The 24,213-nt window shown below is 46.2% G+C and overlaps 1 protein-coding gene across 1 annotated transcript; it reads right to left on the bottom strand.

The window, feature by feature from the left end:
* Positions 1-1,895: 1,895 nt before the first annotated feature.
* LOC147618175 (ASI1-immunoprecipitated protein 1-like) lies at positions 1,896-23,088 on the bottom strand. The gene is made up of 2 exons (XM_086774590.1): positions 22,425-23,088; positions 1,896-2,331 (listed from the first exon to the last, which is right to left on the bottom strand). The coding sequence occupies exons 1-2, from the start codon at positions 22,974-22,976 to the stop codon at positions 2,188-2,190; spliced, it is 696 nt and encodes a 231-aa protein (XP_086630716.1). The 5' UTR covers positions 22,977-23,088; the 3' UTR covers positions 1,896-2,187.
* Between the last annotated feature and the right edge of the window lie 1,125 nt (positions 23,089-24,213).

Here is a 24,213-nt window from a genome sequence, read left to right as displayed (position 1 = left end):
TTCTGTGCAGAACTACACAACTTGCGAGAGAGGTTACAGAGAGGCAGTCCCTCCCCCTTCATGCCAGCCTGCCTTTTTCTGATGCTTGCAAGCATGCCTAGCTTATGTCCACCTTCACAATCTCTAGGCCCAACATCTCGCTGGCTAAAGAAAACGAGGCGCTGATCTTCTTGTTGGCCTTCACACACAGGCTTCCCCTATAGCTACCGTTTGCCAGCCTTCCTCAGAGCTACCGTTTGCCAGCCTTCCACAGAGGACCGAACTGTTGTATTTGCTGCTTCTAGCAATACAGCCTGCCTCTTGCCCTCACAAACAGGGTGGTCTCACCCTCTTCCGCATGCTCCTCTTCCCGTCCTCCAAGCTTCTTCACTCCTCTAGTAACTGTGTGCTGCAATCTCTTGCATTCTCCCTTGCTCGTGCAGAAAGAAAGCTCTACGAGGCTCTTCTCTTTATGAAAAGACAGAAGATCTTCCAACTTCCCTCATCCATGAACATCCCCAAGCTGCAGTAATCCCTACCAAGCTTTTTTCCCCATGCCCTAGAATCAAAAGATTCCTACTACAAGCAAAATCCATGACCCCTCAAGCTTCCTCTTTACTTATTTTTATAAAGGTGTGCCAAAGATACCAAGCTCTTGTAATCCCGGCCAATGTAAACATGAGAACTGAATTTCTTATCAGCGTATCATATAAACGTGTATCTGTAGTAAAATAGGGCATCACACCGGAAATCATGCTTATGAGCTTTGGAGATGACCATGAGAGAAGGAAAGAGGTGGTGTTGTAAGCATAAAAATGTGCGTGAAAAGTGGATAAGTCTTCTCTCAATCTATTTAAGAACTGAATCTCATCCATCATAGGGGTAGTGCAAGCCATGAAATGATATGTTTACAAACAAAGGATTATTAGGGGGCCTTGTCAGCCTCCAGAAACGGGGATGTGTTTTTTTTATATATGCGATCGTTTTCAATCTCTCTCTATCACAGATAAGAGAGTCCTAGTAACAATTAGCTTTAGAGGTTTTTAACTCCCGGGAAAAAAAATGTCAAAACTGACAAAGTGAATCGTAAATAATCAAGTTGGTAATAATAAGACCATCTGAAAGACGGCTTTCAACTAGTTTGCATGATTCATCAGTCGCTTCTTCAGAATTAAAAGGTTGAGAGAGTATGTGGATGAGGACCTTCTACATCTTCCTGGACTCAGGACCTGAGTCCCTGCTACACATTTTGAACCCTGACATGGCAAAACCTATGCATACGACAATAGGAATCAAAATGGGTTCAAACAAGCTTAATGTTAGCAGAAGTACTGTAAACTCAACCAAAGCGTACGTTCATGGCTACTAGCACATCACCCTGAAAATACGTTTTAGACCTCCTCTTAAGAGCTAGCGGGTTCAGTCTCATTTATTTTGCCATGACATAACCTCATTCCAAATGCACATTTTGTAGAATAGCAACTGAATGACCTGTACAGGGTAAAGTCTTGCTCATTCAAACTCTTTGAGTGCAAGTCATGAATGAGATGTTTAAAAACAAAGGAAGAATTATTAGAGGCCTTTGTCAAGGAAGAGTTTCCAACATTTTCAATAGCTCTCTATCACAAGAGTCATAGTAATAGTTAGTTTTAGGGGTTCTGAGCTCCAGGGAACAAAAATGTCAAAACTGAAAAAGTAAATCGTCAATAATCAAGTTGGTAATAATAAGACCACCTGAAATAAGGCTTTCGACTAGTTTGCATAATTCATCAATCGTTTCGTCAGAATTGAAAGGTCGAGAGGGTGTGTGGTTAAGGACCTAATTCTTCCTAAACTCAGGACATGAGTCCCTGCTACACATTTTGAACACTGACATGGCAAAACCTATGCATATGACAACAATTACAATCAAAATGAGTTCAAAACAAAAGCTTACTGTTAGCAGAGGTACTGTAAACTCTTTCAAAGTGTACATCCGTGGCTACTAGCCCATCAGGTTCAGGACACATCACCCTAAAGATACGTTTCAGATCTCGCCATAAAAGCCAGCGGGTCCAATCTCATTTAATATGCCATTACGCAACCTCATTCCAGATGCACATTTTATACAATAGCAACCGCTAACCTTAACACAAAAGTTAAGAAGACCCCAACAAGTCCAGCTTTGGCAGCTGAGAGAACTCTACCACCACCTTAGAGGCCTCCAACTTAATGATCAAAACCATAATACCGATTCAGCTGCCCCAAGGTTTTGTCCCTAATGCAGGCATCAATCATATCAAGTTTTTTCAAGTTCACTGTCGCTCTTTCTTCTTGTTCACACGCAAGCTTTTCCTCCTCTTTCCTCAGCTCCTGACCAAATCAAAACAACAGGCATATCAGCACCGTAGTGGAAGGCATCCTAGCAGCCATCCAACTAAAACATTTAATAATACGTAAAATATTTGATAATAAAAGAACTGGAACCAACCTACATCCAGAACAGCTGACAGACTCACCAACCAAACTGTTACAACCCCACGAATCTCCTAAAACACGAAACGTGTGGCCTGAGTCTTGGTCGAACTCTCACCAATAGTGAGGTTATACCAATAATAACCCATGTTTCATTTACATAGTGCCCACTGCTGCTATAAATAACAATCTTGTTATAAATAGCCACTAGTACACATGGATTTATTAATAATAACCTTGTCCACCCGTATTAGCCTGCCTTCCCCTAATCCTAGGGCTCCCTTAACCTTGCCAGATTAGGCCACCAATCTCGAAGATTAGCACTAGGACGTAACACCAACTTTAGGCCCAACTACTCTCGACCAGCCCCTATAGTAGCACACTGATCGTCTGATGACTACTTGTCAAGTCCCATGTCAAGCCCCCATGCAAGCAACCCTCGCTCTGTGAATCATGCTTCATGCAAAAAACGTGGGAGAAGAAGATTTGTTTTGTTTTTGTTTTTCGGGCCGGGGTCAGAGAGTGAGAGAAGAAGGCGTCCAGTGTGTAACTCACCGGCCACACACCCTACTCACGCATCCCTTGTGTCCCCGTTGGTACCCCCGTGCTACACATCACTGAGTCTTTGGCCTACACGAACGTTACCCATTCACACTTATTAATATAAGCGATGATGTGCAATAGTATGCCACCATTGGTTTTCCCACACAACGCCCGCATGTCCCACACATTACTAGCATGTAAATCCCGCATATCAATGTGTACGCGTCCCACGTGTTGCCACGTGTAAGAGTCGTAGCATTTTTTCCCCCCTTTTAGGAATCATCGTCCTCGATGACAAACTCAGGATATCGCTTACAAAACTAAAATTCCGTTTCCCAAGTGACATCTGTCAAGGGATGTCCTTTCCATTTTACAAAGAACTCCCAAAGAGTACAATTTCGTAATCGTCTTTCTCTTCATTCCAAGAGTAAGGATTATGTTGTTAACCCCTCATATTGTGTACTAATTACTACTTAAGTACTTAACTTAGAGAACAAAAGACTTCAAAAGAACACTTGAGAGAAGATTGAATTGAATTGATTAAACCGAGTACAATAGGTCTCTTATATAGGAGATGGAGAGACACATTTGAAGAGGCATGTCCTTTGACGAAAGGACATGACCATAGACGAAAGGATACAACTTTAGGCTAAGGGATGTGTCTATTCGATGTAGAGGCACAACCATTCATCAAGGGATACAACCATTCGTCGAAGGGATGTGGCTATTCGATGAAGAGGTACATCCTTTGGCGAAGAGTCGCAACCAGTCTCGAGGGTAGGGGTTCCCTTGGCTGGTTACTCTTTGCATCTGCAACAGGAATCAGCAATGAAGAGAGGATCTGATACATACATACGTCACAATCGTGACATTCCCTCCCATTTAAAATAAAACCCATGTGTCAAATGATAGACATCCGTTTGTCAAAGAATTCCTGAAGAAGATTAGGGTACTGCTGCATGTCTTCGCCAAGTGGAATCAGACTCATCCAAATCCATCCACTTCACAAGAAATTCTATAGTCAACTTTCTTCTTGTTTCCTTCTATCGCACGTCAAGAATTACTTCTGGAACAAGGATAATATGGTCATCTTCAATTTCTGGTATATATGAAGATAAGTCTGGAACAAGCGAATCTCCTTGAACATACAGTTTGAGCCAAGAAATGTGAAAAGTCGGATGAACCTTCCCCCATGAAGGTGGAAGTTCCAACTTGTAACTGACAACTCAATTTTTCTTAAGAATCTTGAAAGGCCCATAGAAGCAAGGTCGCAACTTTGGAAAAACTGACTTCACTGTTTTGTAGCGGTGAGGTGCCACATACAACAAGACCAAATCTCCTTCTTGAAAATCTGCATGTCGACGATACTTGTTGGCCTGTTTTTGATATTTTTGTTGCACATGGACCAATTTATCTCAAACTTGCACAAGCACATCTTGCATCTCCTGAACCAATTGATCTGCCAACGCCACTGTGTTGTAAAACAAAGTTTGTAGACACAAGAGGAGTATGCCCATATGCTGCTTGAAATGGAGTTAATCCAATTGCTGAATGATGGGAATTATTATAAGCAAATTCCACGAGTGGCAAATAATCTTCCCATGATGCCAAACGGGATTGATTGTAATGTCGAATCATTTCTTCCAAAATCTGATTGACTCTTTCAGTCTGTCCATCTATTTGAGGATGATAGGCTGAACTGAACAACAAATTCGTGCCAAGAGATTTGAACAAAGACGTCCAAAAATGTCCATTGAACTTTGGATCTCTGTCAGAGATAATGGTCTTCGGCAAACCATGCAATTTGAAGACATGTTGCACGAACAATGACGCCGCATCTGGGGCTGAAGCAGCTTTCCTACAAGGAATGAAATGCGCCATTTTGGAAAATCGATCAACCACCACAAGAATCTCAACATTGCCTTTGGATGAACGAGGCAAAGTGGTAATAAAATCCATACTGATACTTTCCCATCTCTCATTGGGAACTTGCAACGGTTGAAGTAACCCTTGAGGAAGTTATGGAGAGGCTTTCATTATCTGACACGAATGACAAGCTTTGACAAATTTGATAACATCTTGCTGCATCTGAGGCCAGAAGTATGTAGCAGAGACAAAAGCCGATATGTTTTGTTGATACCAGGATGAGCAGCATAAGGAACTTCATGATGCTCTTGAATGAGAATCTTCCGCAATGAAGTATTGTGAGACACACAAATGCGATCAGAAAAGAACAGCAATTATTTTTGAAGTTTTTTTTTTCTGAGTGGATTCCTAGTACACAGTTTTTTGGAGTGAATTCAACCCATCGGCCTTGTCGAGCGTTCATAACAGGCTGAGTGAAAATGTACGTCAGAGATTGATGATCTGTACGTACAACTGAATCTGCTCCAAGAAGATAATGTCTCCAAGTCCAATAAGCATGCACGATTGCCAAAAACTCCTTATCATACACAGGATACCTCCTTTGAATGGCTGAAAACTTCCTGCTATCAAAAGCAATGACACGATCATTCTGCATCAAAACTCCACCAAAAGCACGATCTGAGGCATCTGTCATTACATCAAAGGGCTGGGTGGGATCTGCAATGGCCAAGACCGGGGTTGTCGTCAAGGCATGCTTGAGATCATTTAAGGATTGCTCAGCTTCAGAAGACCACTGAAGTTTACCCAGCTTTGTCAATTTTGTCAAAGGGGCAGCAATCTCTAAAAACCTATGCACCTTGTTGTGATAAAAAACCCAAAAGGTATGACCGAGAATTCATAATGGCCATATTTTGTCCGAAAGGCTGTCTTGTATTCATCACCATTACGGATACAAATTTGATGATCTTGGAAAACACCTTTGCACCAAGCAGCTGGTCAAACAACTCATCGATGCGAGGCAAAGGGAATTTGTTCTTGATTGTCAGCTTGTTGAGAGCACGGTAATCAATGCAAAGCCGCATTGATCCATCCTTCTTTTTGACAAGCAAAACCGGGGCTCCAAAGGGACTTCTGCTAGGACGGATGTGACCTTTGTCCAGCAACTCCTGTAATTGCCTTTGTATCTCCTGAGATTCAGAGTAAGAAACACGGTATGGAGCTCGGGTTGGAGGAGGTTGACCTAGGATAAGATCAATCGGGTGATCCACAGGACAACGAGGAGGCAATGTCGTCGGAAGATCATTCGGAAACAAATCCTGAAAAGGCTTGAAGAAGGGTTGCTCCAAGTACGCAGTTGTTGATGACGAGGCTTGAGATTGCTCACTAGTTTCTGCTTCAATTTCCCGTAACATGACCAAGGATGTTATACAGTCACATTTGCGGACGAGGCGTTTGACTTGCAGGGCAGAAACAACAGTGATGGGTTTGGCACTGAAAAGGCCACGAAGTTCCAGCTCTCGACCATCATGGTATAACTGGATTGAATGAGAACGAAAGCTGATCACTGGATCATATCGGTACAGCCAAGATTGTCCCAGTATCATGTCATAATGTGACAACGGCATCACTGAAAAATTAAGGTGATCTTGGTAATCTTGAATCTGGAACTGAAGCTATTGCACCTTTTTGTTACAATTAAGGAAGGAACCATCAGCAAGCTCTACTTGAAAAGCATCCACAAAATGTCGGGTTTGTAGGCGAAGCTTGTGAACAAAAGAAGTGCCCACAAAATTAGTGGAACAGCCACTGTCCACCAACACATTGATGGGATGATCGCCAATGAAACCCAGAAGACTAAGGACCTGCTTGGAAAGATTCACCGGAACAGGGTTGGTACTTTGGCCATTAAGCATCAGGGTTGTAACACGCGGAAGCTCTGGGAGTCTTCTTTCAGCCCTAAACACTCTTGGAAAACCTTCTGATGCAAAAACGCACCATCTGATGCAAAAACGCAGGTATAGAGAGAGGGTAGAGAGAGAGAGAAGTGCTGGAAATTCAGTATATTCTCTATGATACAAAAAGGTATCTGAATCTGCAGCCATGGGGCTGCCTTACATAAAAGGTGATGACACCTAAATCTCTCCCCTATGGGACCTCTAAGGATCCAAACCCCTAGTGGGATTGAATGACTACAACATGGAGCAAGGGGGGCTATTTATAGCCCTTGGACTACATGGGGAACTGGCCGACTGCTGGTCGGCCAGTTACAAGTTCATTAAAAGCCTTTAATGCAGCCCGACTAGATCTGCTTCATGTTCTTGATGCGCCTGCTGCTGCCCCTATGTGCTGGTTCAGCCGACCATGGCTATGGGCAGCCGACACCCCCTTTCCTGCAGCCGACACACCTCTTGCCTTGCTGATGTCAGCCGACAGTCCTCAGCCGACTGCTTCTTCCATGCCTTGCTCCAAGTCCTGCTCCATGTCCACTTCAGATGCTACACCTGAAGCTCCTACATTCTGGTTCTACCTATCTTCTACTGGTTCATGGTCTTTATCTGTTTGCCTCTTCTGGATCTAGTCCTGAGAATGTCCATGGCATCTGCGATGCACATGACAAGGGTTCTGACAACTTCAGAAACGCGAACAGAGCAAGCTATTTGTTTGTTTTTGTCTTTCACAGGAGGCGGGTCATGATCAGCATGGTGGTAATTGTCCACCTGAGAATTGCGCCGAGTGTTGGAGGGTTTAGGGCGCTAAGGACATTCATACCATAACAAATTGTACAGAGGCCTGGACGACTAGGTTGGGATGAAGTGGCAGTCGATGAAGAGGTTTGTTGTCCTGAAGAGGTTTCTTGCTTGAAGTTGCGCCGATCATTGCTGCGATGATCCTGTCGGGACCGATCTCGGTTTCTGCTGCCAAATGATTCGATCTGAGAGGATCCTGCGTTTGACGCGGGAGCTTGCTCGAAGAAGCGCGACCGGAAGGACTGCTGTTCAGAATATGGTCGCCGAGAGTTTGGTTGTCCAGGATTGGGACGCTGGGGTTGGCTAGTTCCATTGGGTCGATTCCGTTGGTAAGAACGGGCGCCGGAGGAAAAGTTCCTAGGAGGACGCTTGTAATCACTAATGCGCTCGACATACGAGATTGCTTCATCCAGGGTGGCAGGATCGTACTTATGGACTTCGTCTTGGATCGTGGGTTCAAGCCCGTCAATGAAGCTGTGAAGCTGGTCAGAGCGGCTGAGTGTCTCTATCTTGAGAGCTAGTTTTTGAAACTCTGAGATGTACGCGGCCACGGAGCCAGTTTGACTCAGGCGGCAGAGAGAAGACCTGGCATGAAAGTTCGCATTGGCAGGCTCAAAAGCCTTGCGAAGAGCACGCCAGAATTTATCCCACGTCGGAGTAGACTTGCCATCTGAAATCCTGCGTCGCCACCAAAGGAAGGCGGTATCTTTCAAGAGGGTACTGGCCAATGCCACCTTTTTATTCTCGGGCAAATCGGTATTTGAGAAATAAACCTCCATCTTGTGTTGTTGAAGAGTGCTCATCTGCAAGGCCTCCATCTGAGGATCGGCGGGTGGCACGTTGTCGTGCGAAGTCGACATTTGGAGAACTCAGAGAGAGTACTGAGGTGAAGCAGGAAAGGTCCACCCGAGATGTAGGATGGAAGGAACAGTAGCTGGAGAGGCAGTAACGGGATCCTCGTACTCGAAGTCGGGGTCCTCCACTTCCTCGGGATCGTCCTCGGAGGTTACTTCGTCTGCTTCCACTTCTTCGTTTGGTTCCGCCAAAGAGCTGGGCACCGGAGATAATGGAGTAGGAGGACGCGTGGAGAAGATTGCATAGGCCATCCACACTGCACTCTGGAAGAAAGTGTGCCAACTGAGGGTACCATGACAGAAAGTACTCGAAATGAGCAAGGTCGCCCAAGTGTCGAGTTCGGTTACATGCGGGCTGCTGACATGTATGCGGTACACCTGTGAGGCCGGGGCTACTGGGATAGGAGAGTCCGGGAGACTTGGAATCCACCCAGCATCAGCGGAAAGTGGCACTGGTTCCGAAGTGGGGGCACGAAGAGGGCTGTGTTCGGGAAGGAGAGCCTCGGGGATCTCGTCGATGTAACTCAAGTAGGGGATGTGAATGTAGGGCTCCTCCGGAAAATTGTCCATGAAGCATGCACGTGGATGGCAAGGGCGCACACACAGTGTGACGTGGGCAGAGTCGGGAGAGAGGATGAAGGCGAAAGTGCAGTCGGCGGCATCTTGATAACCGGGGGGGGGGGTGGTGGTAAACGTCGAATCGCCAACGGAGGGGGGGGGGGGGGGGGGGGGGGGGCCGTTGTTGGAAGTCATCTCCTGTCTATATTTATACACCAGGGCCTCTGTTGTGGGTGTGCCCGCCCTGTATAAGGTGCTTTATCATTTTTCCTCACTCCTCGTATTTTTCCCTATTTTTTCCCATTTTTTCTAGTGGTGGGGAGGGTTGCCAGAGGTTGGCAGGAGCACTCCAGGGCTGGCCGACTGTCCCAACAGCAGTCTTGTGGTTGGCCGACTGCACACAAGTGATGTGTAGGCTTCTGGACTGCTGGCCGACTGCATTCACACAGTCGTGGGCATTTTTCTGCTGGCCGACTGCATTCACTCGGTCGTGGGCATCTTTTGTGCTGGCCGACTGCTCTCCCAGGGGCATATAAATAGGCCCCTTGCCCCCACCACTTCCTCATTCAGTTTTCTCGGGATCTTGTGTATAGAGAAGAGTTTACACACCTATCTCTCTGTGTTTCTTGTGCTGTTTATTTTCTGCAGTCTACTTGCTCTTGTCTACCCAAGTTTGGTTATCATTTCCGCTGCATATTCTGACATGGTATCAGAGCCCTAGGCTCGAGATAGATCTTGGGAATTTTTATGAGCAAGAGGGGGAGCGTTAGGCTGCTAATTGGTGGACTGTTTTGGGCTGTACGGGAAGAGAAGGTGCAAGAGGAAGGCGGGCTAAGGTGCTGGACAGCCACTTGCAGGTTTACAGATTTTTTTTCCCACCCACCCACCCTTTCAGGTTACTCTCCGCAATGGCAGATTTACTAGAGATGGCTGAGAAGCACGTGAAGATTCCGACTCTCCCCACGTTCCTAGTGGATCGTCAGTTGGACAGGTCCAATTACGGCATCTGGAAGGTCATGATGGAGTCGGTGCTAGAGTCATATGACCTTGCTGATTTTATCATCATCGGGGTTCCACGGCCGGAAGCTGAGGAAGGGGAGTTACTGTCGACGAGGAAGGACCGCGAGGCACAGGCACACATGTGGGATCGTGTCAACGCCAAGGTCCGGTCATTTATTTTCCTCAACTGCACACCACAAGTGATCAATCATGTGAAGCACATGACGCTGGCGAGAGGCATATGGGAGCACTTGGCTTCTTTGTATAACAGGGTATCACCCATGAAACGGATCTCCTTGGAAGTGCAGATGCGGGTTATGAACCCTGCACAGTCTTCGACGATGCGGGAACACATTAACAAGCTACAGGCCCTTCAGCAGGAAGTCCTACAAGCTGGGAAAGAGATATCATCTGAAGACATGGCCGTCACTTTACTGTCCCACTTGCCTGCTCAGTATTCTGCTTTCTATTCCTCGTTGATTACGAGTGGCAGGCTCAGCACCATTACCTGGGAGGAGCTTGTGCCAATGGTCTTGGACCAAGAGGAACGTTTCACGAACCCTCCTCACAGCGGAGGTTCAGAGGCCTTAACTGGCCAACGGTCGAAAGGCCGGAATAACAACAAGGGCAAAGGGAAGGCTTCACCGGAGAAGTCTTCTGACAAGAAGCCTGATTCAGAACGAGAGAAGCTGAAGGCCGAAAGATCTTGTAATGATTGTGGCGAGAAAGGCCACTACTAGAGGAAGTGCCCTAAGCGGACAGGGAAGAGTGCTGATTCCTCAGCCTCAGCTGCAAACACTCCGGCATTTGTGCACTTAGAGATGGTGGACTCCGATGCTTCATCATCTTCGAGCGAGGAGGCAGTTGGCTTCACCGCGAAGGATACCCGGGAATGGATTCTCGACAGTGGTGCTTCCGGGCACATGACTCCATCCCGTGACTTCTTTCTGGATCTGAAACGGCAGTCAGGTCGCATCTTTATTGGCGACAACTCCACTATTCCGATACATAATGAGGGCCGGATGGAGATTATTCCCGACGGCAAGGGGGGCAAGCATGCTTCCCGTGTTCTTTATGTCCCTGCTCTGGGTTTTCATCTTCTGTCAGTGCATGAGGTATGCAAGACTGGCTTTCGGGTGGAATTTGAGAAGCATTCAGTTGCTCTAAGGGACCGTGAGACTGGCCAGGTTGTTTGGGAAGGCGGTGTGGAGAATGGTATCTACAAGCTCTCTTCACTCTCCTCATTGACAGGTTCTCAGGTCGGAGATTTGTGGCACTTTCGTTTTGGCCACTTAAATGTGGATGCTTTGAGGCGAGCTTTCCGGGACCAGATGGTGGTTGGCTTGCCAGATATTGGTAGTAGGCAAGGGCGCTGCAGTTCTTGCATACGTGGTAAGCAGCACAGGGAATCCTTTCCGAAGCAGGCTTCCAGGCGGGCTTCGAAACCATTGGAGTTGATTCACATTGACTTGTGTGGACCTCAACAGATACCATCTTTGGGAGGATCTCTCTATTTCATGCTGCTTGTTGATGATTGTACCAGATTCACGTGGGTCTACTTTCTTTCCCAGAAGGACCAAGCTTTTGCTCGGTTCAAGGATTGGCACGTGATGGTGGAGAAAGAGTCTGGATTTCAGGTTAAGACTCTCAGGGCTGATAAAGGAGGTGAATTCTCCTCGACTGTATTTTTCAGATTTTGTGCAGATCATGGCATCAAAAGGGAACTGGCCAATACTGGATCGCCTTCGGAGAATGGAGTTGTTGAACGCAAGAACAGGACTGTGGTGGAGATGGCGAGGACCATGCTGGAGCATCGTGATCTTCCTCGTCCACTTTGGGGTGAGGCTGTGGCAACGGCTGTCCATACCATCAACCGATCTCCGACGACTTTAGTACCCCATATGACTCCATTTGAGGCATACTTTGGCAGGAAACCTGATGTCTCGCACTTCCGTGTCTTTGGGAGTGACGCGTATGTACATATTCCGAAGAAGCAGAGGGGGAAGCTTGACTCCAAGTCCCACAAGCTGGTATTTGTGGGATATAACTCTCTTTCCAAGGGATACAGGTTGTATGATCCAGATAGGAACGAGATTGTTGTCAGCCGGGATGTGGTCTTTGACGAGCATGTTCCAGCATCCACTATCGAGGAGCCGCCACTTCTTGGAGATCCAGAGGAGTCTGATGATGATTCCTGTCACGATTGTGACGTGTTTATGTATCAGATTCTCTCTTCATTGCTGATTACTGTTGCAGATGCAAAGAGTTACCAGCCAAAGGGAACCCCTACCCTCGACTGGTTGCGACTCTTCGTCAAAGGATGTACCTCTTCATCGAATAGCCACATCTCTTCGTCAAAGGATGTACCTCTTCATCGAATAGCCACATCTCTTCGACGAATAGTTGTACCCCTTAATGAATGGTTGTGCCTCTACATCGACTAGACACATCCCTTAGCCTAAAAGTTGTACCCTTTCGTCTAAGGTCATGTCCTTTCATCAAAGGACATGCCTCTTCAAATGTGTCTCTTCATCTCTTATATAAGAGACCTATTGTACTCAGTTTAATAACAACAAGTCAATTCAATCTTGTCTCAAGTGTTCTCCTGAAGGTTCTTGTTCTAAGTTAATTACTTAAGTAGTAATTAGTACACAATATGCAGGATTAACAACATAATCCTCACAGTGGTATCAGAGCAAATTTTTTTCCTACCCGTGGGTTGTGAAGCCCTCACCCTCTCCGCGGCACTCCCTCATCCACCTCTCCTCTCGGTGTTGTATGGAAGAAGCAGAGCGATGGTGGACTTGGCGTGAATCCTTGCTTGTAGTAATGTAAACAAGTACACAAGGTCTCACACCCATATACACGTATTGTGTGTATAGCAGAGAGGGACCCCGACAGTATTTCCGGAATGCCCTCCCTCCCTGCTGCCGGTGGCGTTCGCAACATGGCAGGAACTGCCCCCTTCGCTGCTGAACTTGGAGCCCCCCTCTCTTCGCCTTGTTGGCTGCCAGCGTGCCTTTTGATTGCTCAAAGCGCATGACTCCTTGAGAGTAGGGCGCCAACTCGCCTTCAAGCGCATGAACCGCCCCGCCACCCACCAGCTTACGTTGAGCCGCCTTAATCTATTCAGCGACTGCTGGTGGCATCTTCAGTCGGCGTTTCAGCACTGTTCGAAGAGGCACCCCAGCCGGCGATGTGATCCCAACTTTCGAAACGGCGCATCTCTCCAGTCGGCGAAGCGTCACCTTTAAAATAAAAAAAAAACGTAACGCTTCAGATTAATACCAAAAGCCTCATTAATTTAAGGCTTATACACTTAAGCCTTTAATCCACGTGGCTTTCATCAGCCACGTGAGCATTCGGGCGCCAGCATCCAACGGCCGCCAGCGCAAGGACACCCGCTGGCCGCTGCTGCCGCCGACCAGCGCCCACCAGCCGGCAGCCAGCGCAAGGAAACCCAGCCGCCAACCAGCGCACACGCACAAAAAAAAAAAAAAAAAGACAGAACCCGCCAGCCTTCAGCGCATTAAAAAAAAAAAAAACCAACGGGCGTACACGCTAATGTGAACCGGCGCCCCCAACCTGCAGCCCTCTTCATGTACGCCCCTCTTGTCTTGGCAATGACTTTCTTGGCATGTAAGGCTTCCACCAAACCCTGCAGTGCAGAATTTTGTTGCTGTCCAGAAATTACAGTAAGCATCACCGATTTTCCTTCTCGGTCATGAAATGAAGGCATTTCAACTACTCTTGAAGCCTTCTCTGGCTACTTTTTCGTCACACTTGATCCATGGTGGTGAGCCAAAGCCTCCTCAAGCTCCCGACAAGCAACTTCTCGGCGTACAACATCCACAACAGGTTTCTTGTCCTCAGCACAGTTCTGTGGAGACCACCAGACATGAAATAACTTCGTTTGAGCCTCTGCATGCTCATCGCAAACATTCTCAGCATTACAACAGTTATGAGAAAGATCCATCTTTGAATCACTATCAGCAAAAGCCAAAGCAGCAACATGAAGCTTCCAAAGGATCACATCTTGGAAAGAAATCAGCCATATCAAGATGGGCTTACTTAGTGGCACGTGTGTCCGACCCTAGTCAAGTACTCGGTCGTGAGCGTCGCGACGTTGGACAAGTTTCCCCTCGCGAGCAATGCCCTACATTCAAGTCCTTACAAGCTCTTGGTGGCAGTGTTGAAGACTTACTCATTCTCACGTTGTGCAAGAGGATCCTTGAGAGGTCTAAGAGGCGCAAACAACCTCAACCTCCCCCTTCTACATTGGAAGCCTTAATACCTGCTGAGAAAGCTGAAGATTCAGAAGATTCTGGTACATGTGTGACAAATACAATGTCCACAACCCCTTTTCTTGCCGTGACCCAGGCAGAAGCACTAGCCTCGTCACCGCCCGTGCAAAACGAAGTCTTTGTCTCTGACCAGATACCTGACGCTGTGGTGAATGATGATTCTTCTTCAAAAATGAAGACTCCAGTCCTTACCTTCAGTGGTGCAAATGAATCTTTGGACATAACTTGTCCCAAGAACAACTTTCTGAGCAAAGAAAAGCATATGGAAGATATTTCTTCTCAACCTACGACAACACTTGAAGACTTTTGTGTTCCAGAAAAATCAGTGGAATCCCTTTCAGACATCCAACAGGTGGTTGCCGCCTCTCAGCCGGAAGCAGATAAAGATTCAGTCTTTTCTTGGACAAAGCTCGAAGTTACCAATGATGTTAACAAAAGAGTTCCAGATATGATTCTCATACTTTCGGTAAAGATGAGACAAGTTGCAGATACAGTTAATATTCAGTTTGGTCTATGCAAGATTGTTATGATCAACAATAATGCCATGACATGGGATCTAGCAGCTAGAGCTTTGGATGCAGAAGCAATTCAATCATTTCCCTTCTTCCAGAGTCTCAACAACCACCCCTGGGTTTTATTTTAAATGGGAGGGAATGTCACGATTGTGACGTGTTTATGTATCAGATTCTCTCTTCATTGCTGATTACTGTTGCAGATGCAAAGAGTTACCAGCCAAAGGGAACCCCTACCCTCGACTGGTTGCGACTCTTCGTCAAAGGATGTACCTCTTCATCGAATAGCCACATCTCTTCGACGAATAGTTGTACCCCTTAATGAATGGTTGTGCCTCTACATCGACTAGACACATCCCTTAGCCTAAAAGTTGTACCCTTTCGTCTAAGGTCATGTCCTTTCATCAAAGGACATGCCTCTTCAAATGTGTCTCTTCATCTCTTATATAAGAGACCTATTGTACTCAGTTTAATAACAACAAGTCAATTCAATCTTGTCTCAAGTGTTCTCCTGAAGGTTCTTGTTCTAAGTTAATTACTTAAGTAGTAATTAGTACACAATATGCAGGATTAACAACATAATCCTCACAATTCCCAGACTATCATTCCAGTTGACATCCACCTCAGTCACCACAGGAGGTTGAGCCCGCAGCTGGAGTAGAGCCCCCGCGACCACAGGAGGCTCCACGATCTGTTCGAGTACCTAGGTGGTTGTTAGACACCCTTCGGGAGTCAGGTGTCACGGAGCTACCCTCCGAGTGGACCACAGAGGACGGCCCTCGAAGATCACATAGAGTCCGAGATAAAAGCAACACAGCGGAGCTTCTTCAGGTGAACTATGCTTTGATGTCTCGTATCATGCGGGATAAAGAGCCCACTTCCGTAAAGGAAGCCCTTTCACAAGATACTTGGAGGAAAGCCATGCAGGTGGAACTTGATGCCATCGAGAAGAACCAGACTTGGGAGTTGGTACCGAGGCCGTCGAAGCGGTCTGTCATTGGTGTCAAATGGGTCTTTAAGACCAAATATGCGTCTGATGGGTCGGTGGACAAACACAAAGCCAAACTTGTGGCTAAAGGTTATGCTCAGCGGCCAGGCATCGACTACGAGGATACCTTTGCACCGACAGCGCGGATGTCCACGATTCGGACTGTTCTTGCCCTTGCTTCTTCTCAGAGGTGGCCCGTGTATCAAATGGATGTAAAATCTGCGTTCCTTAATGGTGACTTGCAGGAGGAGGTGTACATTGAGCAGCCTCCAGGCTTTATTGTTCCAGGATCTAAAGGGATGGTTTACAGGTTATGTAAGGCCTTGTATGGTCTTAAGCAGGCTCCCAGGGCGTGGAATCAGAAGATTGATTCCTTCTTTATTCGGACTGGATTTCAGAGATCGGTTGAAGATTCGAACCTGTATCTCTTTCGGGAACGCGGCATGGTCACGCTTATCATCCTTTATGTGGATGATCTCATTCTCACTGGCGGTCATGTGGAGCACATTGGAGTGACGAAGGCTGCCTTGTCACAGGAGTTTGAGATGACCAACTTAGGCTTACTCCACTTCTTTTTGGGATTGGAGATCTGGCAGACCCAGAGGGGGGTTTTCGTCTCTCAGCAGCAGCAGCGGTATGTTCATGAGTTGCTTGAGGCCTTTGGGATGGAGAACTGCAAGCCTATTACCTCGCCGATGGACCCGAACACAAAGTTAACCGTTACTGATCCTTGTGAGCCAGTTGATGCCTCGCAGTACCGGAAGTTGGTTGGTTCATTGATCTGGTTGTTGAACACCAGATTGGACTTGAGCTTCTCCGTGGGGCTGTTGAGCTCTTTTATGCAGACGCCATTGAAGTCTCATTGGGACGCAGGATTGCGGATCTTGCGGTATCTGCAGAGCACGAAGGATCTGGGACTCTTTTACACAGGAGGGAATGGAGTCAGGCTCCAAGGTTGGAGTGACTCAGATTGGGGAGGAGATCCAGACACGAGGAGATCTACTTCAGGATACAGTTTTACCCTCGGCTCAGGAGCAGTTTCTTGGAGCAGCAAGAGGCAGCCAACTATTGCCCTTTCTTCGACAGAGGCAGAGTACCGGGCTGCTTGTGGTGCTGCTTGTGAGGTTGTATGGCTGCGGAGGCTGCTAGGCGAGATTGGGTTTCCACAGAGGGAGCCCACAGTCATCCAGTGCGATAACCAGAGTTGTATAGCTATTGCTCGGAACCCGGTTTTCCATGCCCGGACCAAGCATATAGAGATACAGTATCACTTTGTACGTGAGAAGATCTTGGCTAGTGACATCTTGCTACTTTATTGTTCGACGGAGGACAATGCGGCGGACCTCTTCACGAAGTCTCTACCCTCAGGCTACGCTCAGGCGGCACTCCAGCTCCCTTGGGTTGGTTTCACAGCCAGGAGCTGAGAGGGGGTGTTAGAAGTCATCTCCTGTCTATATTTATACACCAGGGCCTCTGTTGTGGGTGTGCCCGCCCTGTATAAGGTGTTTTATCATTTTTCCTCACTCCCCGTATTTTTCCCTATTTTTTCCCATTTTTTCTAGTGGTGGGGAGGGTTGCCAGAGGTTGGCAGGAGCACTCCAGGGCTGGCCGACTGTCCCAACAGCATTCGGCACTCCTATATCCGTCCCATAGGCTAGACTCAATCCAACCCTCCCCCACAGCTGCCTCAATACACAATTAAATGCACACCCACTCACTTGTGTAGGCCCCAAGCCCTATTAATAACCCTGCTTTATGGGATTTTTCCAATACAACCTAATGAAATTACAGCTTGTGTGCAACCCACATGGGAATTGTTGAAAGTTTGTTAAATTCCCATTGCATGCCTTAGCCTCCCTCTGTCAACCCTATCACTTAGCCAATTTATGTTGAAGAGTAACAGTAAGCCATGTCCTTTCAATCCACAGTCTAAACAGAAGCTCAACAAAATTAAGTTGATACCAGCTTGGCATTGTTTCTATGAATGATAACTACACCACAAAATAGAATCACCATCTAAACCAACAAAATATGGCATCCTCCATGTAACTATTAGGTCCTCCATGCTCTTTTCACATGATAGAACTCATGCCCAGACACATGGACAAGATGATGGACACATGGAAACAAGGTTTCTAAAGTTGGAATTGGAAAAAAAGCACCCGTCTTAGTCAAGGTCATCGCGAAACGATTCACTGCTGAAACGAAACGATGCTAAATGAAACGTTTCAACACCGGGAGGTGGCCGGTGAAACGATGAACCAAAACGATTATATACATAAAATCTAAAGGCTGGTGGACCAAATCTGAAATTTCAGATTTGGGCTTTCAATTGGAGACAGAAAGTGCAATTTTTCCCTCCAATGTGGAGGCCCAAATCTGAAATTTCAGATTTGGACCTTGAAACTTAATTTCTATAATAGCGTACAATCAAGAAAACAAAAGTACCAAAATCATATAACCAATCGGTAATTACCAAACAGAATTTAAAACTACAAGTCTACAATACATTATTGATGGCATCCATGGACAGTGATCTCTGTAACCTCAAGCTAATAAAGCTCTTGTTCTTGCTTGCAATCTTTCTCTCTCTCATGTTTATTTGCTTCCGCTTGTGCACATTCTTTCATGGTATCATACACTTAGGCTCTCGCTGTTGCACAATCTGCTTCTCTCCGTTTTCTGCTTCCCTAGATTCTCCAGGCTGTAGATTCTTCAAACAGTGGCTGCGTTTTTTTTTTTCCTTCCTTAGCTATGTTTTTTGATCTACAAGCCCTCCAACTGCTGTCGGCCAGGCCCCAGGCTGCGTTTTCTTCTATAGAGACAAGTGGAGGAGTTCTAGCTGCAAATTCAGTAAGTGCACCAGACAAGTGGCACATCAGCTCTTCTCCCTCAAAGATCCCCTCCCTCTTCCAGTAGTAGGAGGTTCCCGGTGGTGTGTTTTTGGGTTTCTTTTACTGCTGTCCAGCTTGCATCTTCAGAGGGGGCTACTAGTCCCTAGTTGGATCCTATGGAAAGGTGCTTAAGAAAGCACGTGGATTGCTTGGCTACAGAGGTTGTTTGAGACATAGCTTCTTTGAGGCACACATGGGTCCCCCCCCCCTGCCCCCTGCACGAACAAGGAGGACAAGCTCAGTGGTTCAAACTATGATCACTGGAAGCTACAGATGAAGGTCTAGTTCACACACAAGGGACTCTGGGAGATTGTTCATGGCCACGAACGAAAGCCCGAACGCCTACCAGCTCTAGGAAGTGGACTCAGGACTAGGAGGATGCCTTTCTTGCAGAACTTTCACAGCTTGGGAGAATCAAGACTCAAAAGCTCACTCTGCACTTGTACGAGCCATCTCACCAGAGGTCTCCCCCGCTGTGCAAACATTGGATTGTGCTGCTTCTGTTTGGAGAAAGCTGACAGATCTATATGCACGGGACTCTACAATGCGGTCTGTCAACCTATTGGGTCAGCTCTTTTCCCTAGAGTTTAGGGTAGGGACTTCCATGCAGTCAGGTTAAGGTAATTCATGACCAATTAGTGGCAATGGGTTACTGCCCTAACCTCTTCTCAGTTAGCTGCTCTCCTCCTCATCAGGCTTCCTCCAGATTATGGCATGGTTTCCCAAGCTTTGCGGGTTCAAATCACAACACGTTCCCTCGAGTTTGATGATCTGTGTACTCTCCTCTTGGAAGAGGAATCCATCCTAGTTTCATAAGAGAAGTTGAAAGTTTCATCGTCTATTGGACCTGATCAGGCACTCGCGACGGTGCAGAAGAAAGTTCGGAGTCGATGTTACAAGTGTGGGAAGAAAGGCCACCTGTCAAAGGATTGTCAGTCAAAGGACAAAGACAAAGCCAAGGACAAGAGCAAGTCTTCAAAGAAGGGCAAAGACAAGTCACATGACACTGACAGAGACTCATCTAGTGATAACCCCAGCTCTCCCAAGGCCTTACAGACAGGAGAGAACATGACTGGGGCATCCCCCCGCGTGCTGTCTTCCAGAAACGGTTTGTGGGCGGGAGAGGGAGCTTTCAAAAGCTCTCTTATATTAAATCTGGAGCATGGGACCCGTGTGTCGGAGTTCCCAGTATAAAGACAGGCAAGTTCACTTGATGGTCCAGATGAGTTCTAGGATCAACCAAGTTTCCTTCATGGTTCAGATGAGTTCCAGAACTATTGGTCAGCAGAGACTATGGACAGGATGTGTTCCATGTTCATTTGTTCGAGGTTATTGGATGTGATGTGTTCACAGTTCTACTTTGAGTTTGGAGCCAAGCAGATTTTCTTTTACTCTTTATAGTGGCATTATGTTTTCTGAAGACAAGCTGACATGTGCATTTTCCGAGGTGTACTCAGTACTGGCCATGCCGAGGTGTCCATGGTCGCACCTTCGTCATCAGTTTTCTTCTGACTTTTTTGCTCACTTCAAGATGCAAAGGGGGTGTTCAAATATTGCATCTTTCCCTATGCTGTCGTGCAGTCATGTCGGCCTGTTTTCTACAGCCGACTGCTTCATGCACAAGTATGTAAGAGTTGCTCTCTTTTATTCATTCTTTCAATTGCCCTATTTGCTGGCTCTTGTACTCTGTAACCTCAAGCTAATAAAGCTCTTGTTCTTGCTTGCAATCTTTCTCTCTCTCGTGTTTATTTGCTTCCGCTTGTGCACATTCTTTCAATTTCGTATTTCCGACGAAGTGAAACGCGTTTCGCAATGACCTTGGTCTTGGTCAAAAAGCAAGAAAAAGCAAAGTCAAACTTTGTTGACCAAAAAGCTAAGGACACCATTGGAAAGAGGGCATCGAACTGAATCAAAAAGCTAAAAGTTGCTCCAAGGCCAAAAAGCAAGGCCCTGAAGATTCTAAAAGCATAAATCAAGAACTTTGACTATTATTAAACAAAAGCAAGGAGACAAAGCAAAAGCAAGAAAACAAAACAAAAGCCAAGTGGTAAAAGCAAAAGCAAAATGTGGCAAAAGCAAACAACCCTTCAAGTATATAAAGAAGCATGCACCCTCTTGCAGGTTCATAGAAGTTCTTTGATCCCCCTTGGGAAGTGCAATAACATCTTCATCGTCTTTCTTCTCTCCACCTCCTTGCATCAAACATCTCCTTTCTTCTCTCCACCTCCTTGCATCAAACATCTCCTCCATCTCAGCCGGCGACAGCCACCCAAGCAGCGCCTACGTCGCCACTGTACAACTACTCCACCTCTACGTTGCCCTATGAAGAAGTGCTGCCGCCCCAAAGCCCAACTCCACCGGCACCGCCACCGCACAGAGCCGCCCAGAGCTCAGCTCCGCCACCCAGAGCCTAATTCCGCCGCCTCCACCGTCCCAGAACCGGTTGCACTGCCGCCCCAGAGCCATATCCGCCACCTGTTAGCCACCCTATTTACTCCTTCACCACCGCCTGTTGGCTATTGCCCGCCACCTCCATCAGCACCTCCTTTCAGCCGTCTTCTTTAGAGGATTGCCTCCCTTTGAAGAACCGCCGCCGCCTCCTTTTTAGTGAACAAGTCTTGGGATATCTCTTCCATAAGTTCTTTGAGGGATTTTTGTGAACAACATAGACTTGGTCATATGTTACATTGGAGCAGTTTTGTAACATGAGGGCCATGATTATGACATATGACAGTCTTAGATTGTATTGGAACATATTTTTGTGACTTTTTGTTATCAAGAAAGATATAAAAGGGAGGGATTGTATCTCTAAGCCCTCTTCATTGTATATATATATATATATATATATATATATATATATATATATATATATATATATATATATATATATATATATATATATATATATATATATATTGAACTGAAATTGATCATTATTTTGCTTATAATGGTTATTTGTACATGCTCTAGTTTGGGTGGCTACGATGCCAAAAAGCCCAATGTGCAAGATTTGTATATGGACGACAACGATACCAAAACGAGATTTACATATGGGAGGCAATGATGCCAAATGACCCATTGGACAGCAACGATGTCAGATATATTGGACTTCACAGTCAGGCGGTCATTGCGACCAGATGGCCCAGATGACTGTACTGGATTTCATAGTCGGGCGGTCAATGCGACCAGATGGCCTAGATGACTATTGATGAACTCAGGCCGTCTTAGTGACTAGATAGCCTTGAGGAAAAGCCTGAGTGGTCCTAGTGACCAGATGGCTCAGCACGGTTTCGATGAAACCAGACAAGACAATCCATGAACATGAGGATCATTACTTGTGAATTGCATACTAATGTATGTTTGACTTTCTTTGACTGTTTGCTATTTTTGATGCCTGGACAATGCTTGGATTTATGGCATGTGATAGTCCACTGGGCTCCAGATTACTTGGACCAGCTGGTAGCAGGGAAATTATCTCGTATGTTCATGTGAAAACCCCTTGCAGTGGATGACATGAATGTTTGAAAGAAATGCAAAAATAACTGAATATATGTAAAACATCTCTCTCTCCCCCTCTCTCTCTCTCTCTCTCTCTGTGCATGCATGTATGAACAACACAAGCACAGAGGAGAACTTAGGGTCAGGTTGGATGGATATAGACAATGAAACTTCAGACATACAGACGACCTGTATTAGGACTTCTGTGAGATGGAAAGGAAGGAATACCTGCGTCAAGTAGAGGGACTCTGTAGCATGCTTCTTGGCCAGCAGTTTCAGCTGATTAACCATGTTCCAGTCCGGGTCTTCTCGCTCCACCCACACGCAAGAGAACTTCGGGTTAGAGTAAGCGTTGGGATGTTTGCTGCCGTTAGGGTTGGATTTAAGGTTAGGATTTCTGATCTTGCGAGGTCTGTCAGGGAACAAGGTAAGCACGGCGCGCATTGCCGTGACAGGCCTGGGGACAGATTTGATCATGAGAGGGTGCTCCTGGATCTCTTTGACAGCATGGGCGGCCTCACGGGCGGTGGCCATTTCAACGAGGACACGCTTGGGCGCAAGGTTGGGGTCGAGGGGGTTAGACAGGATCTGGACAGACTGCACACTGCCAAACTGGCCCAGGGCCGTTCTGATGACGGGCAGGGTCACAAGCGGGTACACATCGTCCAGCAGCAGGGTCCGGCTCACCGTCTCCTCGAACCTCTCCACCTCGTCGTTTCTGCCCGCAGGCCTCTGTGGCGATGACAGACCCGTTGCGCAATCGCTGCTCTGCTTGGCCATAGAAACAGCTCTTAGTCACAGGCCATCGCCCACCTGGCAAAAGCTCTCAGCAAGCTTGCGAACACTCTCTGTGTTTCTAGCCTGTGCGCATATACCATCGTTTCTGGAGTAACAAGGAGGAGGTTAATGTAGGGCGTTCTTACTTGGAGGCTGTTTCCACGCCAGTGGTAAAATACTAGAATAAGCGGAAAGAAAACTAGTGTCTTGTTGCGAGTGATGGTTCCAAGCCTTTCAGTGGCTTTTTCTCGCCTCATTGAGTAATTGTGCTTATTGGGCGATGGCACTGACACTAAACTATCCAAGAAAAACACAATTGAGCAGTGATTCATTAAGTTCACTTCCGTTTGGAACCACTCGTAGTAGTGAACAGTGATAACATAATATAACTACGTGTTAACAATGAAGCTATCTCTAGAAAGGACTCATAATTCATCTAACATAAAGACGTGGCAAGACAAGGGCACCTCCAACGGTTTGAGTGAAGTACAAGAGACCACTGAGCACCATTTGATATTCGAGCAATTCTCTACAACTTGAAAACAATACGCTTGTCTCAAGAGCTAGAAAAGTGTAAAAAATAACATTTCAAACCTGATTTATGTGTGTTCAAAAAAGGGGAGGATTCACAAGGTATGGCGGAGAGGTGGCATAGTCCTCCCCATAAATGAATAATCATAGGGGAACATGCATTTCCCCCATTTAGAAAAGAGCACTTTCAATATAGAAGAAAGGTTGATGAGAATTTCAACAGAGCTATATAACAAGTAGAGTACTTATACTTTAAATGCTTGAAATGATTTTGTTTCTCGATTGTGTTCAATTCCTTGTAAAGCTCATGATTCATCTATAGAAAGGTACATAACTCGTTTTTAAACCTCTGAAAAGAAAACATGTTCCTCTTAGACAATAATATATATTCGATGATTGTCATGTTGATCAATATAACACCTCAGTAGGAAAAAATGCACTATGATTAGCCAACTATTCACATCCCTCGGTAATCCAAAAAGGATACATGAGAGCCCTTGGCATGACAAGGTTAAGTCCATCACATGTTTGTCTCTATAATTAGTACTATTTACAAGAGTAGTCCAGTAAGCTAGCGTGATTTGGATGTGAGAAATACAAGAAGAGGAGGAAGATGATAAAATATGGTCCCTCCTCTACACTTGGAATGAACAATTGCCTCATGGATGAGAAATACAAGAAGAGGAGGAAGATGACAAAATAAGATCCC

The sequence above is a fragment of the Cibotium barometz genome, chromosome 35 (genome assembly GCF_041138505.1).
Source record: "Cibotium barometz isolate CiBa-2024 chromosome 35, ASM4113850v1, whole genome shotgun sequence".
NCBI lineage: Eukaryota > Viridiplantae > Streptophyta > Polypodiopsida > Cyatheales > Cibotiaceae > Cibotium > Cibotium barometz.
The sequence above is the reverse complement of the archived record's forward strand: the minus strand, read 5'-3'. Positions and strand labels throughout refer to the sequence as shown.

What these genes read in the sequence shown, in the direction of transcription:
- LOC147618175 (XM_086774590.1), bottom strand. Translation starts at nt 22,976, where the DNA reads ATGGCCAAGCAGAGCAGCGATTGCGCAACGGGTCTGTCATCGCCACAG. An exon ending in AGTCCCTCTACTTGACGCAG is followed by an intron (nt 2,332 to 22,424) that starts GTATTCCTTCCT and finishes TGATTTGGTCAG; the next exon opens with GAGCTGAGGAAAGAGGAGGA.